Below are 18,331 nucleotides of genomic sequence, written 5' to 3'. Positions count from 1 at the left end.
GCACACATTACTTCTCGCTATGTCCTGTAGATTTACTGCTTCTTGCCGGCATCCTCCTTCAAGCTGACGATCCGGTTGAGGACAATCTTGTCATCGGTGCTGTCCGAGTCCATGGCCTGTGTACCTCTGCGTTAGCGAAAGTGTCCAGCTCATGGTCAAAAGAATTAGCTGGCACGGATGGTGTACTCACAAAGTATGCCACTCTCATGGCCTGGAACCGCACGCTCTCTGGTCCTCCCTTGCCAAGCTCGCTCTCGCCGGCAGCCTCCGGCCACGGCGCGCGGCGCTTCACCTCGTCGAAACCAGCCTCGATCATGGCATCGGGATAGATGACCTCGCTGTCTGGGTTCAGGTCATTGAGGAAGCCGCCCTCTGCATCGTCGGGCTTCTCCGATTTGAAAAGTGCGTTGTGGATGCGTGCCTCCACCTTCCTTGAGCCTTCCGTTCCAACCCACTGGATGTAAGTCTTGGCCTTCTTGGTCTCTTTGTCAAACACGCCGCGAATCTCCGTCACCTTGCCCGTGGCCTCGTCCTTGGTAAACGACGTGGCCTTCACTGGGAACGGCGCATTCAGCAGCCCGACGGTCTTGCCCGGTGCAAGGCGGAAAAAGTCCTTGTTATCCTCTTCCCGGAAGTCTGACCTGTCTATGTATATGGTAGGGGTGAACTTGACGGTGTGGTGTCCCATCTTGGGGTCTTTGGGGGAGAAGGGCAGCTGGACATCGACGGGCTCCGCATCTTCAATGACCAGAGGTACGGGATCGAGCACCATCATTAGTCGCGGTACCGTCTTCTCGAGATACTTGCGAATGGTCTGCTCGAAACGGTGGGTCGGGATGGTCGTGATGTTTGTCGTCACGCCGAGCTCGTTGACGAATTCGAGAATGGCGCCAGGGGGTACACCGCGACGGCGAATGGCGATCAGTGTGTACAGGCGAGGATCGTCCCAGTCGCGCACAATCTTCTCCTCGACCAACTTGAGGATCTTGCGCTTGGAGAGAACCGTTCCGGTCAGATTCAAGCGCCCGTACTCTCTCTGCATTGGCTCGTAGACCTCGAGCGACTTGTTGAGCCATTCGTACGAAACTCGGCTGAGGATGAACTCGGTCGTGCAAAGGGAGTGCGTGATGCCCTCGAAGCTGTCGCACAGGCAGTGTGTAAAGTCGTAGGTCGGGTAGATCTTCCAGTCCCAGCCTGTCCGGTGGTGGGGGGTGTCGGTCTTGATTCGGTAGGCCGCCAGATCCCACATCTGGGGGTTGCCGTCTGTGATGTCCTGCTTCATGCGCAAGAAGACCTCCTTGGGCTTGTACTTGCCGGCTCGCATGTCGCGGAACTTGGTGAGGTTGTCGTCGACGGTCTGTTCAGCGTGCTCGCACCGGTAGCGAGGCTGGGCACCCTTCTCACCACCTCGCTGGAGCTTGATCTCGACATCTGTGCATCGTCTTGTTAACGTTTTACCGTTGGCGGTGAGGGCCCTGCTCGAGCTTACCATTGCAAGCACAGACGTAGGCCTTGCCAAGGGAAATCAGCTTCTCGGCCATCTGGTAGAGCTTCTCGAAGTTGTCGCTCGAGTACGTGATCTTGAACGGCTCAAATCCCAACCATCGGACTACATCCTGAATGGCTGTGAAGTACTGTTCCTCCTCTTTCTCCGGGTTCGTGTCGTCGTATCGCAAGTAGCAAACGCCGCCGTGGTGCTTGGCGAAGCCAAAGTTGACAGCAATCGCCTTGGCGTGGCCAATGTGGAGGTAGCCGTTGGGCTCCGGAGGGAATCGCGTCACGACGTTCTTTACGGGTCGGTCGTCGTAGACGTCGTGGAGGAAGCCCTGCTTAAACATGGCATCAGGGTCGAGAGGCTGCTCCTCCTGCTTTGCCGCGGGTTTGGGCGCCGCAGGGGCAGGTCCGGCGGCAGCCTTCTCCTGGCGAGCCCTCTCCTGGGCGGCCTTCTTGGCGCGCTTCTGCTGGCGCTTCTTCAATTCGGCCTTGGAGACCATCTCGCCGGTCTCCTCATCAAGCTGAAGCTTGGCCATGGACTTGGTCGCGTCTTCCGCCATGGTGTCGTAGCCGTGGAACAAATGCCTATGCACAGATCGAACGGGTGCGATTGCTTCAAGGTGTCGGACGCTGCAAGGACGCGGGGGCTTTGTTGAGTCAAAGGAGCGTTGACGAGAACTGACGGGCGGTATCGAGGTCGGTGAGTCAAGCAAAAGAATTGCCGATAAGGCGATGAAAGGGCAGTTGGCGGGGTCAAGAAAGCTTGGAGGGGTTCCGCGCTGTGGGTCCTGAGTCCTGGGTACGTACCTTCCAGGTTGCCGTGTAACGTACTTTGGGGCCAAATCGAAGCACCATGATGACCTATGGCTTGGGCCCCTCCACGCCCAAGGTCCATTCGATGTTGTCTATAGCTCCAACCTGACACTCTCTTCGAGCACAAACATTTCGTCCCATCTGCGGTTCCGATTTTAAGGTTCAAACGACGGCAATCAGAGGTTTCAAGGCAGAAGCTCCCTTGCCTTTGTGATCATTACGCTGCACCATCACTGAAACCGGCCCTGTGCAGCTGCCGACTGCGTCAGTCCCTTTTCTCTCTACGCTCAAAGAGCTTGTACTAGATGCGACGCTCGCTCGATGCTTTGAACTGGTCGAAGCAGCACGTGAACGAAGCTCCGTTAAAGTCTCGCTTCTTGCTTGGAATCAGCCCTATTCATTCTGCCTCCGCGCCTTCCTACCTTCCGAGGAACTCAAGGTACCTGCCATCTACAACGTATAGGAAACCGAACACCACATGCTCCTCCTGCCTCGCTCTTGCCAACACACAATCTCATTCCAGGCATATTTTCTCCAAACCCTACACACACCACCAAACCAACCCTTTCCAGACCAAAACATCTCCAGTCAGTACCATGGCCTCCTCTACGGGTACCACGTCGCTCTCCGAGATCCCCACGGTCGCTCAGCTTTATGAATCCTCCGCGCTCCGCCCTTCGCCCAGGCCTCTTGCCCACCCCTCGGCAGCCGCAAACGCCGGCGTCGGCCTCATCCGCGGCGACATCACTAAACTCCAGCTCGACGCCATTATCAACGCGGCGAACGAATCCCTTCTTGGCGGCGGCGGTGTCGACGGCGCCATCCACCGCGCCGCTGGCAAAGGCCTCCTTGCCGAGTGCAAAGGCCTCGGCGGCTGTCCCACTGGTCAAGCTAGGATCACGAGGGGGCACGATCTCCCTGCCAAGTGTGTCATCCACACTGTCGGCCCCGTGTACAACTGTGGAAACCCTCAGGAGAGCGAGCGACTTCTCCGAAGTTGCTACGAGGAATCGTTGAAATTGGCCGTCGTGAGTGGCGTCAAGACTCTTGCATTCTCCGGCATCAGCACTGGAGTCTATGGTTACCCAAGCCTGGAGGCTGCTCATGTGGCATGCGAGACGGTCCGCAACTTTCTGGACAGGGACAGCAACAGTATTGAGAGAGTCGTCTTTGTCACCTTCGAGGCGAAGGACGTCGCTGCGTACAACGAGGTGCTTCCGTAAGTCTCGTCCCAAGGAGCATCGGTATATCCCACCTCTGAGCCTTTGTACATGTGAGCTAACCGTATCCTTTCGACACTAAACAGGGAGTACTTCCCCGAGGCATGAGGAGAATCAGAATGAGCAGACAGGTGGGTAACACGCGTTATGAACTAGGTCGGGGTGGCTTGGGATGCCTTTCTCCAGCCAGACTACTTGCACGCCCTCCGTCATCCTGTAACTAGTCGGACAAATTAATACCTCCCGTGCGCAGCTATGAAGTGACTGTATGCTGAAGAAAAGAAGTTGGGCTACTCCTCGTTCCCTCCTCCACCAGAGCCGGAACCGCCTTCTTCGTCACCATGCTCAGACTCGGGGACCTTGGTGTCGTCACTGCGCTGAGACTCGTAGAGCTTTCCAGATGGCTCCGACTTTGACCCCCTCTCGTCGTTGCTTGCACCAATGGCGCGTCCAATCTCGGCCAGTAGGGCCTTCAGCTCCTCCACCTCTTCCCGCAGCTTCTTGACCTCCAGCACAGCAGGGTCATCTTCCAAGTTTGGCTTGACAGCGTCACATTTCTTGGTCCATCCCTCCGCCTCAAAGTCAAGTTCGTGCGCGTCATGCTCCCACTCCTCCACCACGTCGTCGTCCTCTTCGCCTCTGGCACGATTGTGTCGGATGCGATGCGCCGTACGTGTTTCGAACCAGGCCGCTACGAACAGCAGTGGCGAATACAAGACGCCCATGACGCAGTCGTTGATGAACTCGTAGGTCTTCTTCCTCATCCACCACTCAAAGAGACCAGATATAACGATCTCGATGAGGTTAAGAGGCGCAATATACACGTTCTCGTCGGGGGCCCGCACAAATTGCATCGTCTTCTGGGAGAACAGGGCAAGGTATTCGTCGTCGGCATTCTCGTAGATGTCTTCATAGGCCGAATTGTAAAGGGCGATAAGAATATTAAGGAGGATGATCTTTTTGACGGGTGAGACAAGATTCCTTGCGACTTACTCCGGGGATACGTACCATGACAACAAACGTGAAGCAATAGTAAAGGATGATTCCCCAAGGGGGACCGAATCCCTCGAAGCCTTCAAACTCGGGGCTCTGCAAGATTGCCTTCAACATGGATTCGACGATGAACAACGCATCTTCAGCGACGTTGTCATCAGTCAGGTCGAGGCCGATAAACGCCTGTAGGAAACCAATGATGATGATGATGAGCAGGGCAAAGAAGATGACCGACTCCTTCATCATCACTTTGAGGACGACGAGCATGGCGCCAAAGAAGCGGAAGCTGTCCAAGTACAGCAAGAGTCGCGACCAGAACATGGGGGCGACAAAGGACAGGATGTTGTAGCTCAGCTTGCTGTAATGTTTGCGGTCAGGTGAGTCGGCCGGCGCGACTAGCCCGATGATGCGTATAACGAGCGATGCCGTCAGGAAGGAGTACAGGACGCCATTGAATGCATTCCAGAAGCCAAGAATGTGGTATCCAGCCTTGTAGAACTTGACCAACTCGTCGCATACGTAGCCGAGGGTGAAGATATACATCAGCACCTCCGCTGCATCGAGTTCGCCCCGCCGGTTGACGGAGTTGATGGCAGAAGTGTAGAGTATGAGATAGATGACGGAGAAAAGCAGCTGAGCGGCGTTCTGGTACCTCGGTGCCCTCATTCGGTCAGGGTCCATGTGGACCAGAAAGTTGGTATTATCTTTGTCGGCATAGTCAACGAAGACCGAGGGGTCGTTTTCGTCCTGCACAAGCCAGCCTCGCCAAAGGTAGCCGATGCACTTCTGGTAGCCCGAGGAACCAATGACGCGGACAGAATGCAAGTCGACAGCCTTTTCAATTACATTGACTGGCATCGTGGGAGCACCTCTGGAGAGGAAGGAGTACCGCCGAAGGAGGACAGCATGCAGGAGGTAATTTGTGTCGTCCTCGGTCTCGATGCTGCAGCAAGTCAGACTCATCGTTGTTCGATAGCGGAAGGCATCGACCCTTACATAGCCTTGGCAATGACACCACAGGCCACGGCTCGCAACTTATGGAGACCGGCATCCCAGAGCTCTACGAGAGCCTCATGTCGGAACCAACGCTCGTTGACGAGCAAGCAGTAGACCTGGACCACGCGTCAGCAGGCTCAAACGTCCGTCTCAGGGTACACCCTTCATACCACGCAGCCCTTGTATTCCTGGCCACCAGCCTCTTTGGCGGCCTTGACGACCTTGGTCGTAATGATGCGACTGTGCGGCGTCGTTATGCGCGCCTCGTCCATTTCGCATGGGACGCATTCCTGCAACAGATGTCGCAGGCGGAGGCACACTTTGGTGACCTCGGCAGGTGGCACAGATGTCTGCAGGTGCTCATTGCGAAGCTGCGGAAGCACTGTAACGAGTCAGCGTCCAGTGCCTGCTGGCGAAGCTGCGCGGCTGCGCAGTCGAGGGAGACCGACAGGCTTGCTCTTCTTGGTGAAGCCAGTCGCGATGGTGGCCGCTGCCACCGACCCCGGGTTGTCTCTCGAAACCCAGGGCGCGGTCAATGGCCTTCCAGCGAGATATGTTGGGCATCGTGTAGGCGCCTAAGATGCGGTAGCTGGCCAACGGCAACCGGCGGGCATTGACGGATTTGTTGCTGTATGCGCCGTCGTCGTCGACGCCGCAGGCCCGTCGAACAGAGCGCCGCGGGAATCGTGGACAGTGATGCCGGAGACAGACTGGGCCCTATGCCGCAGTACGAGCACAAGAGGGAGAATTTATGCTCGCCTTTGGGTGCCGCGACGTTGAATGCCAATGCTTATGACAGAAAAGAAAATGAGGGGTCCGAAGCGGCAGGTGACGAAGCGCGACGAAGCTCGAGGCCATGAGCTGCTGCTCGAGCTAAACAGGGAAGCTTCAAAGCTTCAAATGACGTTGCGCGCAGGCAGTTGATTGGGTGGAGACGCAAGCCACCGCTGGAAACTCAGCTTGCATGCGCCAAAAGGTGGAGCTGAAGGCCCCCCAAATGCTCCCCCAATGCGGGGCTCCAGCTGGCTATTCCAACGCCCAACGTCCAGCGCACCAACCAGCTCCCGGGGCCCATGCCGGACACCAATAAGTTTGCCAGGCGGCTCACTCGCTGAGACGCTGCCGAGGACCACTGCAAAGCCGGGGGGCTTGAACGTTGGGCCTGCAGTTAAAGTCCTGCGAACACCGTCCCGCAAACAAGGCCTTGCCGCAGTCCTGTGGCCATTACCAAGAGAAGCAACCTCCTGACGATTCACGCCAGAGCACCGTGCGGGGAACCCAAACGGGCGCACGCCTGCATGCGATGCGAGGTCGTCAACACGAACGCGTTGCCCCCCGAGGGAAGATACGGTAACGGTAAAGCCACACCGCCGGCGCCGACAGTCCGCCGCGCCAACCGTCCATGCACGTCGTCACATGGCGTCGACATGTTGATTTCCCTTGCTTTGGCTGCCGTATCGGAACAGTGGGGCCAGATCTACTGCCGTGACCGGCCAGGCGTCGGTATCCGGTGCTATTGCCGCCGAGAGAATCTACGTGTGTGAGAAAGACGTGGAGCTGTGACACCCAGTACATCAACACGAGGGCCGATGGATCCATGCTTGAGGACCCTGGCATCAATTCATTCATGATTATTTCTTGACTTGCGCGAGATAGTCTCACACTTCACGACCTGCCTTTCGGGCGCAGCGTTAAGTTGGAGGTTTCTAACCACTGCGCCGAACGGACAACACGGCTCATCCTTTTGAGGTAAAGAGGACCGGGGAAGCAGGATGGTGCCAAAGTTGGAGTAGGGATGCCGCCAAACCTTGCCAGAGCCCGTCCTCTTCTCGTCCTCCCACCGTGCTCGATCGTGATTGCCCGTGCTTCGTACAAGTAAAGTAAAGCCTACCACGAAGTACATTGCGAAGTACCTCGAGGCTCAAAGAGACAGAAGGCAATGAAGGACCACGGTACGGGCAGGTGCAACCCAGAAACTCTTGCAGGTCGTCACTTGCCTTGCCGGGACAGTCACTTCCATGCTCGCACAGTCAATCGCCCGCCTCGTCCGCTCCTGTCGTGCCCGCACCCTGCAACAGAAGAGGGGCCAGCCATCCATGTGGCAGCCCGCGACCCTTTCTCCTGCATCGCTCAACACCAGCACAACAACGCTCGTGATCACCTTGGGCCTGCCACCAAGGCTGGCCGGCAAGCCCCATGCTCCATGCCTGCTCATGCAATCAGTCGCGTACGACCGGCCGCGTCCCAAGTGGACAAAGGCCTCCGAATTGGTGGTCGCGAGTTGGGGAGACCACCGTGGACGCCTGGCCAATTGTCTCCGTCACGCCGCGCTGGCTGACCTTGCTCTAGTTTGTGCGCGCCTCGTTCCCGCCTTGCGCCATCTGTTGGCAGCAGTTGCACCGGAACCGCCGCGGCCTGACCAAGCGGCCGCCCACCGCTGAGCTCCGGCGAGGCCCCGCGCCCCGTGGACAGCCAGTCAAGCAAGCGCAAGACGCATTATCGCCTGACGACGCGAGGCCAACTCAACGAGGGCTGAGCGACGAGACGCGACCCGCTGACCGGCTGTGCGTGGCTGCCTACCAAGACCAAGCGCGGCCATGCCACCAGCGGTTCGAAGCCGTCGCCGCTCGCCGCCGCGACGCACCAGGGCCCGGCCTGCCTGGCCTCATGGCATCATCGTCCAAGGCTCCAGGCTGCACGACGCTGCAAGAGCCACGCAAGGCCGTCTCATTGGGCCGACCGCGCTCGCCCTCTGTCCTCGCTCCACGGCTCATCGGAGGGGTCGCGTCACTTGACGTCTCACCGGGGACAGTAGCTCGGCCCGCGTTCGACGGACCTCGATGTCGTTTCCCTTGACCTTGCAACATCGACTACCAACCCGTCGGCTGTTTGAATAGTCAGCCAAGTAGCCCGGCAAGCAGCTTTCCGTCACCATTTGCCCCTCAGTCTGCTCCGTCGTTGCCCGACAAGTTGGTGCCTAAGTGACTTGCTGCTTGCCGCTCGCCGCATCCTCGTTGCTCGACACGCTCGGTTTCTCAGCCTTCGCAGCCGGAAAAGAAGACTCCCGCGTTCTCCCTCGTCGCTACCCTACTCCCACGTCGAGACAACACAGAAGCCAGAGGTTAGACTGCGAACGGCAATTGCTACGGCAAGAGCGTGTGCTGCCTGGTCAAGCTTCAGAAACCACAAGTTGATCGGAGCTGCTGCGCGTTTGCTCGCTTACCAGCTAGTGCCTGCCCGCCCGCGCTTCTGCCTCGAAGCCCACATTGCACGCAACGGGGCATGTTGGTTGATGAGTCGGCGAGGCACTCGCAGGCGACTCACACGCTCCTAAGGTCCTGCTCTCAGCAGCCAACTGTACCAGAGCATCCGACCTACTACTGTCCGTTTGCCGCCGTTTGCACCTGTTCACTCACAACCTCTCCGTTTACTGCCCAAACGTTTATTTATATCTGCCTCCCTCCCTCTTGTTCCCACTTCCCGACCTCCTCTCCATTGCCCAAACGCATATTTCATCCTTCAGGTTAGTATTGAATCACTGCAATCTTGACATCGCATGCTGACAAGGGTGATTCAGGACCTCCGTATCGCACACGTTGTACTAGGCCTGCTGCAACTCTTGACGCACTGGAGCTACAAGTCCTTCACCCTACGGTACCCTCACACCACACGGATTGCATCATTGCCAATGCGCACATTGCCACATTCTCGACTTATTTGCAGCGCTCAATAGCATCATTACGGCGCACTCGTGGGAACACAGCCTCAAGAGCTCTCAGCAGCTGCGCAATGGTGACCTAAGCCCGGTCTGACTGCAGGATCCGTATTTCACCATGTCGTCTCACGAAATCACCATCTCCCCGTCACACGATCGAGCGAAAGAGGCATGTTTACAGATGCCTGTCGATAAGAAGGAAAGCCCCAAGGCGGACAATGCGCAGCCCGGCAACGAGCACAAAACCGCGGGTCCGAGCCGAGCCAGGCACAAGATGAACGGCAGTGGCGCCAATGACGCCGCGCACAATGCAGCAAAAAGAGCACGATCGCAGACATTGAATGCCAAGAAGACCAAAAGAGTTCAATCGGCTGGTCATCGCGAAAAGAATGACTCAGAGTCAGAGGACGAACTGTCCTCTCTTTCCGACTCGGACAGCTCAAGAAGCGACTCGGATTCTGACGATCCCGAGGCGGCGGCGACGCGAAATAAAAGGTCCCGTGCTTCAAGGAAAACAAGGAGAAGGAGAAGGGTCAGGGACAGCACTCGCCACCGCGACAAGTCTCGTCAAGTTTCCGATTCAGACACAGACTCGTCCACGGCGGGGGATTCTGACCGCCGTCAGAAGTCCATCCGCCACAAGGGTCGGCGCCAAGTCGAGGGCAATGCGGCCCAAGACAGCCATATTTGCGACCAGCTGGAGCGACTAGAGCTTCGGCTGTTCCAGCTCCAAACCGCCGTGGCCTATGGAGCAGCTGTTCCGAACATGACCATGTCTAACAGTGGCGTCGCCAGCGTTATACCGCCATTGGGGGCGCGTTTTCTCAGTTGACCGGCAACAATGGTAGCGTACCGGCGCTATCCCCCTTGCAACCCCCGCCAGCTACGCTTCCCGCGTCGTCGCGCGAGCAATCTGGGCGCTCGGGTCGGTCACAGAGATGCGGCAAGAGCTCGCACCGAGAAGCAAGTTCAGGTGACGAAGTGGATGCCGAACTTGAGACTCGTGCGAAAACTCCTAAAGAGACCAAGAAGAAAGGAAAGGCGGATTTCAAGCGCGTGGACTGGGTATGGGACTCCACTCGCTACACTTTCAAGCTTCAGAACACCGCCGCGACGACCGTGACTCGATATGACGACTTCATTTTCCACGTTCGGCGGACGTTCGACAGCGAGGGCAAGTACCGCCAAACATTCGTCGACATCAAAAGCAAACTGTTGCGCGAATGTCTGCAGGATGTCATCGGCAATGTTCGCGGCGCAAGTCTGGTCGACGGAACGCCAAAACTGGACCCCAACCTGCTTTTCTTGTACTTGGAGGACTTTCGCACACACTTAAAGCACCTTAGAAAGGCAGAGGCTGCTGGTGATGATAAGAAAGAACGCCAGAAAAACCGTGCGCGGTTGGAGTGCAAGATGGAGCACCTCAGGACGCTCATCCGGTACCTCGACAAGGACTACGCCAAGGTGAAAGAGAGCCTCTATCCCATGCTCGAAAGTGGCGTCATCACATTTGACCTGCTTTGGGCATTATGGAAACCCAACACGATTGTCTACGGCACCGCGTACGGGAACACGGAAGATCCCAGGGCGTTCAAGGTCGGCATGGCATATCGGCAGACTTCCCTCATGAGGGGTGAGTTCTACCTCGTCGAGGGGAAATATCTTGACTTTGACGGCAAGAGGTTTGGCTACGGTTCTGTCACCCAAGATATCCCCGAGTTTCAGGGTGCCTGCAAGATCACGAGCTTGCCGTGCTTTCCGCTTAAGTACCACAAGGACGAAGCCCTGATCCGGGAAAAGCTGATTGCCAGAGGCCGGAAATTCGTCGCCCTCGACGGGGTGCACTTCAAATCCTACTCCGGAATTGCATATCAGAAACGTAAGAAGAACTCCGTCATGAGGTTCAGCATCCACCAAAGCCGCGTCATGGTGGACCCGGCGATCTTTCGACGCATCAACCCCAACTACGCCATTTCAACAGTGCGACCCAAGGATCATGACATCCTCTCCGACGACGGCCTGTCGTCCGATGATTCGGATGCGGCGGGCTGCCCGTGCGGTTCTGCAGAGGAAGACGATTCTGGCTCAAGGACCGAGTACATTTCCAGAGTCTTCAAGGATCAGAGCGGAGGAATCATCGTGGCTAGGCTGCCCAAGTCGGATGTTGAGGAATCAGAGGAACAGGGCTTGGAGCCTGTGCCTTCGAAGCCAGAGGACAAAGACAGTGTCAATACATCAGCAGAACCGTCAGGCGCGGGTGATGGAACGCCTCAGCCGTCGCCCAAAGGTACCTATACGGATGTGACGGCTTTCTCAGAAGACACTCTCCTCATTGCCTCACCGGTCGTCCTTGGATTTTCGTTTGCTGAGAAGCAATGGCTCGAGCTTTCTGTCTCGGGAATCGGCGAGATCAAATGGAACGACAAGGCGTGGGATTCGTTGGTGCTCGAGACGGCAACCAAAGACCTCATCAAAGCCCTGGTGCAGTCCAGGAAATACCACGCAGCTCAGACGATTGATGATGTGATACAGGGGAAGGGAAAGGGACTCGTCAGTCAGTATCTTATGCCATCACATGCACTCTGCAAAGAACATGTTGCTGACACTCAGACTTTTAGCCGTACTACATGGCCCGCCTGGTACCGGAAAGACGCTGACTGCCGAGGGCATCAGCGAGCTCCTCCAATGTCCACTCTACATGGTATCTGCTGGGGAGCTGGGAACCGACTCCCGCTTCTTGGAGACGGAACTGCAGCGAATCCTGGACATCTGCCATGCCTGGGGGGCAATACTGCTCCTAGATGAGGCGGATGTGTTCCTAGAAAAGCGCAATATGCAAGATATCCATCGCAATGCTCTAGTGAGCATCTTCCTACGCCAGCTGGAGTATTTCCAGGGCATTCTGTTCCTGACGACGAACCGCGTCCAGGTAAGCATGGAGGATTCTGTCTGCTCCGCGTGTAAAGGTGATGCTGACATCGTTGCAGACCTTTGACGAAGCGTTCCAGTCGAGAATCCACATAGCCCTGCGCTATGACGCCCTTGACTACAAGGCCAAGAGGGCCATTTTCCGAATGTTCATCGATCGGATCAAGGCGCTGGGTAAGATCAAGCTGGAGGCCTTCACCGAGGACGACTTCAATGCCCTGGCCAGACGCGATCTCAATGGGCGGGAGATCAAAAACGTGGTGGGCTCGGCGCAGGATTTGGCTGTCAATAAGAGCGAGCCGCTCAGCATGCGTCATATCCGCCAAGTGCTTGACGTCCACACCAAGTTTGGACATGACCTCCAAGGAGGACCCGGCTACGAGGATGCGATGAGGAGCTTCATGTGAGAACAAGGGGGCGACAAGAGTCTGATGATCAGGAGGCAAGCATAAAAAGCGCGTTCGCAGAGAACATTAGTGTTAAAGCACCAAAGTAGACATTTCCACTCCCAAGCGCAGCATAAGGATGAGGCGGGGTTAGTATCACGTATTAAATGATATGAGCGCAATGCATTTGACAAGTGCAATGAGCCTGTGGTTCACGCTGGGTGTCGGTCCAGACTTGGTGAGGGCTAGACAATAGAGACCGGGTACGTGGATGGGGCGAGCCAGGGGTTGACACCAAGCTTTGTGGTTAGTGATCGGGGGCCACGATCCCGGTCGACGGCGCGGGCATAGCCTTTGCGGGAGCCACGGGAAACAGCGGAATCGACACGCTAGGATCACAAGCCTGCACTTGAAGCCGGTGAGGGCGCCTCTTCCCTGTTGCCTGTGGGCGGTCACCACGAGACCCGGTGATTACCTGCACTTGGGCGCTGGTGAGTCTGGGTCGCCACCATCGCTACCCCCGGAGGGTTCGGCTGCGCTGGCAGGCTGGCTGAGCTCAGCCTCTCCAGATACGAGGCGAGGAACAAAGGAACTGGAGCCCCAGCAAGCCCAGTTCATCAATGGAGTGGAGGCCAGGACGGGGGTCGTGGATTTGGTAATACCGCTTTTAGCACATTCTTACATGGTACACGTGGAACTCGCGGGGGCTGAGGAGGTGGGTGTTTCAGGCTTGGGTGACCTGCCAAGCGGGGAGCGCATGATGGAGTGGTTCGAGACTGTCAATGTCCAGAAAGACAAAGAAGATATGACTGCAATGCGGGAGGCCGCTGTTGCGGGCGGGCAGGGCGTCGTTGCTGGGGAAGGATGGGAGGGTCATCGAAGTAGATGATCGGATCATCAGGCACAGATGGAGCATTCCCGGCATGCTTGTTTCAGCCGATCCGGCCGGCTGCGGCGGCCGCGCGCCTGTTGATGTCTCGGGGGCGAGAAACGGACGGCCAACAGATGGGTGTTTCGATCGACGCCACGCAATCAACGTTTGCGCCAGGGGCGCCGCCGCCGCAATCAACGTCTGCCCCAGTCGAACGGCCTCGCTTGCGCCTGGGCAGATCCAGCTGTGACGCGTACGTACGAGAACGCGCGCGTGTGAGGCGCAGGAGCAGCCATGCCGGCAGTCGAAATTGGCCCAAGACCGAGGAGGACAAGGGGGCGGGAGTCAGAGAGCGACGGGAGAAAGACTCTTTCCTGCCTGCCAGGGGTGGTGCCGGACAAGATTAGAACGATCATCGCCCGCCACGTCGAGGGATCTGCCACGGCCATGCAGCGGCGGTTCACCGACAGCGTAAAGCAGTCCCAGTCCCACATGCCGTTGTCTCGCCCTAGCACCAGGCGACGGAGAGGCTGGGAGGGAGGGAGTGAGGCAAGTGAAGGCTCTCCTTGTGCGGCGCCCCCCTCCCTTTCCATGGCAGGTCGTCCGGGACGCTGCTGGGCGGTCACCGTGTTATTCATTCCAGAGACGGGCGCGAGGCCGCGGCGGCTGTGCCGCCGTCCTTGGTACGGCAGTCCGGCATTGTTCTGCTTCGTCAGGGGTGCGAACTTGTCAAAGTAACTCTGTACGTACGTGATTGCAATACGAAGTGCCACCGCGCCGATCGTCAACGGCGCACTCGGCGGCGCCGTCAGGGCTTGCTGGCAGGCTGGTGAGGCACGCAGCCAACGTGGTGAGCTGCATGGCGCACGACAACGGACACACGGACACATGCTGCTGGTGCATCTGCTGCAACGTCGACACGCAGCGGCGTATGCGCTGTCACCCGCGGCATGCGGCCGGCGGGCGCGGCCAGTGCGCCGTCGATACTACCATCGTCGATATCGTGGCCGCCGCGTGAGCAGCAAGAGGCGGACCTGGAGGGGGGGAAGAGGCCCGGCCGGCAAACAACCCGTCCACTCAAACCCAAGACCTTGGATCGTCCCACGATCGCCGGCGACACGTGTGGGCTGCTGGTGCGAGGCATGAAAGAACCGGCATCGACGGGAAAACCTTGCGCCCTTGCCTTGCCTTGGCCGCAGGGCGGTGGGCATCGTGGGACGACCGAGACGGCGCGCTGCAAGACGTGGCAAACTGCAGTGCGCCGCTGGTAGGTCGGTATATTGGGCGGCGCAGGACAGCTCGGCGTACAGTGCATTACAACGAGCTGACGGCACGACGAGCAGAGCAAACAGGGCAAACAGCACGAGGCGTGGCAGAAGAAAATTCTCAACAAAGGCCTCACACCAACTGAGTTTTTGGCCCGCCCACCGCTGTCATCGGCGGCCAGTCAGGCCGTTGCAGCGTTGGGTAGCGGCCGGCAGTGGGCGAACGGCCGCTGTGCATGGCGTCTGTTCCTGCAGGAGGATGAGGAAGAGCTGGCTGGCTGGCTGCAGTGAGGTGGAGGCGGACCGTGGGCCTCTGGCGGGCGGACTGTGAGAGGTACTGCCGTGGTTCGTCGATGTCTGATGAGGCACCCGAGCATGTGCTGTGCTGTGCCGTACCTGACAGTGTTTGTAGGTATGCCCTGATACAGTTTTAGTACCTGCAGGCTTGAGCGATTCGTTGTCTCCAGTGCTCCACCGCCTGTAAGGAATCGCCGTCCTCCAGTTCGCTGGCGATGACAACCCGTCCAGGCAATGGTAGCGGCCATGCGGGCCCTCTCCCAAGCCCAGGATTGGGGCCGTCGACGCGCGGCTCTGTCCCCAGTGGGCGAGGCTCTCTGGGCGTCGGTACCTTAGGTACTTGGCGAACCCTTTCCAGCGGTCTCGAAGGCCCCCCCAGGGCCCCTCATCGCCTGCTGGCGTGGCTCCATGCCCGCCGAGGAAGGAGGGCCACAGCGGAGCATCCATCCATCCACGCCATGGATCTCTCTGGGCTTCGAAGAGTCGCGGCACTGTGGTCTCGCGCAAGCAAAAAGCCTGACGGGCGGTCGACACTCGAGCGATCCAAGAAACCAGGTCGGATGGTGCTGGTCCACGCTAGTCCGAAAAGGCTAAGACGAGGCCCATCGGCCAATGGCGGACGGCATGTGCCTGACAGCCGTCGAGAGCTCAATGGGCGGTTCCGGGCTGTCATTGGATCAGCCGCTGGGCCTGCCCCTGGCGATGGGTGGGGTCGCCGGGGGCCACCCTCGTCAGTAGCGTGAGACCCGCCGGTCACCCACCAGCCCCAGTGGCCCCAGCGGCCCCAGCGGCCCCAACGCGCGGGTTCCAGCCGTTCGCCAGTGCTGCTGGCACTGTCCCGTCGACGCCCCCCCCCCCCCCCCCCGGGGGGAGGCCAAGGAAGCCGAGCATGGAAGCAAGCAGGCGAGCCAAGCAGCCCGCCCAGGAGGGCGTTCGGGCACCCTCCCCTGCCGCAATTAATTAATATGCCCTCATCTCCCTCCGCAGGGCCCCGGCTGCTGTGCCCCTTTCCTCCCGCCCTCTCCATCCGATCTCTTCTGGACCTCCGTCCCAGCCCTTCTTTGTCCTTCAAGTCATTCCTTACCTCGCAAACCAAACGGTACCGCTGTGTCGGACCACGCTCTCTTTGAACATCACAAACCCTCACCTTCCTTAAGGTTCTTGTTCTCGACTCCCAAAACGCCCCCGGCGCGTCTCCGCATCAGAACATCAACACCCACGCTCCCTCGACCCTCGGTTGGACACAGTATTCTGGGAATACGAACAACCCGCGACGAAGCAGAAAAAGCATCACCTTAACCGACTTTTCGCAACCATTTTCACGATGAAGGTCTCCGCCACCGCCGTCTTCCTCGCGACCGCCCTCGGCGTCGCTGCCCACCCCAGCGGTGCGGCTCACCAGCACATGCACAAGCGCCTCGAGTTCGTCAAGGCCGGCAAGCCTGTGCCCGCCCCCGTCAAGGCCGTCGTCGAGCCTTCAACTGTCGCTTCCCCTTCTGCTGTGGCCACCCCTAGCCAGGCTGCCCCGTCCAACTCTGGCGGCTCCGGCGCCGGTGTCAAGAGCTACACTCCCTTCTGCGGTGGCAACAAGCGCGCCACTGTTGGTGACATTGCCTACAAGGGCAACGTTGGCGGCTCCCAGTACGGCTGCAACATGATGCTCGCCTCCCTGGACGTCGTAGACAAGTACGACTACCAGGCCATCTTCGAGGAAACCCAGGGCAAGGACCAGAAATGCGTTTGCTGGAACAAATATGGCCCTACAAACAAGATTGACGGCTTTTTCTCCGCGAACACTGGAGCTCTCAAATTTGACCTGCCAGCCAAGAGCAAGCAGGCAGTTGTCTTCGACGGAAACAGCCAGGGCGGCTGCACCTGCCGTGTCGGCGAGATGACCTATACGAAGCACTTCATGTTTGACGGCACCTGGTTCGAGTTTGACTTTGGCAACGAGGCCAACAAGAAGTGGTCTGGCGCCGATGCCTCCAGTCTCGCTGCCCACGACGATTTTGGCACCGTCACTGCCATGACCGTGGAATGTGGCCTTCGCGACGGCTCCTACAGCGACAAGTCCATCATCAACGCGGACGGGTCGGGCACTAACTCTTTCACTGCCGGGAAGAACGCGGAGGACGGCCACGGCTGCAACATCCCTGCGGGGCCGGCATACGCCAAGATTCAGGTCTAAGCACGCTTTGATGCTGGCCTCAACAATTGTGCTGTTTGTTCACGGTAGAAGAACGTTTTGGATTGGACTGTATTTTGGCGGTCGGCGGCCGCGATGTGGCGCCGACTTGGTGTTTGGGTGCGCAATTTTCTGGTACTAGGGTTCGGCTTCATCTCCCGTCCTGCTGCTCAGGCTCTGGCTTGGCGCATGCACAAAGGAGTCACAGACACGCTTGGTCGTCGCTGCTCTACCTACGGTTACATATGCAGCTTTTTCTGATACATATAAGACGTTTCTTGCCTCGGGCATTGCTGTTGCTACGAATGAAGAAGAGCGGTGAACCTTTATGAATTGCGTGAGACGAGGCGAGAGGCCTCGCGAGATGTGTGATGCACAGCTTCGATGCGCTGCGCATCTGTTCTGACTGCAAGTTTTGGCAGACAGGCGTATGCAGGCACCGTCGGAATCGAGCCTGCGCGTTGCCGAGTCGGGCCTCCCGCGTTAAAGCAGATTTTGACGTTTTTCTCTCGGCACCGCCGTCCAGTCCACTTTTGGCGCAGTCACTGTCAGTGAAGACAAGTCTGATAGGTTAATATCCAGGTGACCGCATCGCCATGGGCATCGTTTAGGCGTCCAGCCCTAACTTAAGAGCCTGCAGAAAACGGGGCGGGAAGCAACGTGGTCGTGACGGTTGCCAACAAGCAACGGCAAGGTGGTCAGTCAGTCACTGAAAAAAGAGGAGACAGTGTGGTGGGTGCGCGGACGCTTCGGCGACCCAGTCAGTCTTCCGTCTGTCGGTCAGTCAATGCTTGGGCCCCAATCTGTACCGCGGAGCCAAAGACGGAGGCAGGCAGGCAGGCATGTGAGGTGTTTCGTCGGCGCGGAAACCGTTTCGGGTGAAAATGAGGCGTTTGAGTCATGACCATTTGAGGCGAATGGGTGGGCTCTAGGGTAGGCCCGCCGTGCTTAAATTCCTCTTGCGGGAGAAACGACTGTGTGTGTGTGGCCCACCCTCACGTGGAATCAACGAGCTGACGAGGCATGACATTGGCTCGGAAGTCCGGAGCAGTGGGCGGCTTGCCAATAGGAGGAGTCTGTCGGGCTGGAGACGACCGCGGAATACTACTAGTCGATGGTGCGGTTCAAAGAGAGGAACCAGAAGGGACCCCGAATGTGGCGTCTTGCC

The 18,331-nt window shown here is 58.3% G+C and overlaps 5 protein-coding genes across 5 annotated transcripts; 3 read left to right on the top strand and 2 right to left on the bottom strand.

Annotated features, from left to right (window-relative positions):
• Positions 1–32: 32 nt before the first annotated feature.
• PLICBS_004715 (glutaminyl-tRNA synthetase) lies at positions 33–2,054 on the bottom strand (the record flags this gene model as incomplete). Its single annotated transcript, XM_018325912.1, has 3 exons — positions 33–116; positions 191–1,431; positions 1,490–2,054. 3 exons carry the CDS (start codon positions 2,052–2,054, stop codon positions 33–35), a joined length of 1,890 nt encoding a protein of 629 aa, XP_018175664.1.
• Positions 2,055–2,903: 849 nt separating this feature from the next.
• Positions 2,904–3,635, top strand: PLICBS_004714 (uncharacterized protein; the record flags this gene model as incomplete). Its single annotated transcript, XM_018325913.2, has 2 exons — positions 2,904–3,526; positions 3,614–3,635. 2 exons carry the CDS (start codon positions 2,904–2,906, stop codon positions 3,633–3,635), a joined length of 645 nt encoding a protein of 214 aa, XP_018175665.2.
• A 182-nt stretch (positions 3,636–3,817) lies between these two features.
• On the bottom strand, positions 3,818–5,788 carry PLICBS_004713 (uncharacterized protein; the record flags this gene model as incomplete). The annotated part of the gene is made up of 4 exons (XM_018325914.2): positions 3,818–4,483; positions 4,536–5,463; positions 5,517–5,632; positions 5,687–5,788. The coding sequence occupies 4 exons, from the start codon at positions 5,786–5,788 to the stop codon at positions 3,818–3,820; spliced, it is 1,812 nt and encodes a 603-aa protein (XP_018175666.2).
• Positions 5,789–9,349: 3,561 nt separating this feature from the next.
• On the top strand, positions 9,350–12,566 carry PLICBS_004712 (uncharacterized protein; the record flags this gene model as incomplete). Its single annotated transcript, XM_065600574.1, has 4 exons — positions 9,350–9,970; positions 10,027–11,785; positions 11,850–12,160; positions 12,219–12,566. 4 exons carry the CDS (start codon positions 9,350–9,352, stop codon positions 12,564–12,566), a joined length of 3,039 nt encoding a protein of 1,012 aa, XP_065456646.1.
• A 3,736-nt stretch (positions 12,567–16,302) lies between these two features.
• PLICBS_004711 (uncharacterized protein) lies at positions 16,303–17,166 on the top strand (the record flags this gene model as incomplete). Its single annotated transcript, XM_018325917.1, has 1 exon — positions 16,303–17,166. One exon carries the CDS (start codon positions 16,303–16,305, stop codon positions 17,164–17,166), a length of 864 nt encoding a protein of 287 aa, XP_018175669.1.
• Between the last annotated feature and the right edge of the window lie 1,165 nt (positions 17,167–18,331).

The sequence above is a fragment of the Purpureocillium lilacinum genome (genome assembly GCF_023168085.1).
Source record: "Purpureocillium lilacinum CBS 284.36 DNA, scaffold_3, whole genome shotgun sequence".
Lineage (NCBI taxonomy): Eukaryota > Fungi > Ascomycota > Sordariomycetes > Hypocreales > Ophiocordycipitaceae > Purpureocillium > Purpureocillium lilacinum.
This window is presented reverse-complemented; position numbering and strand designations above follow the sequence as displayed.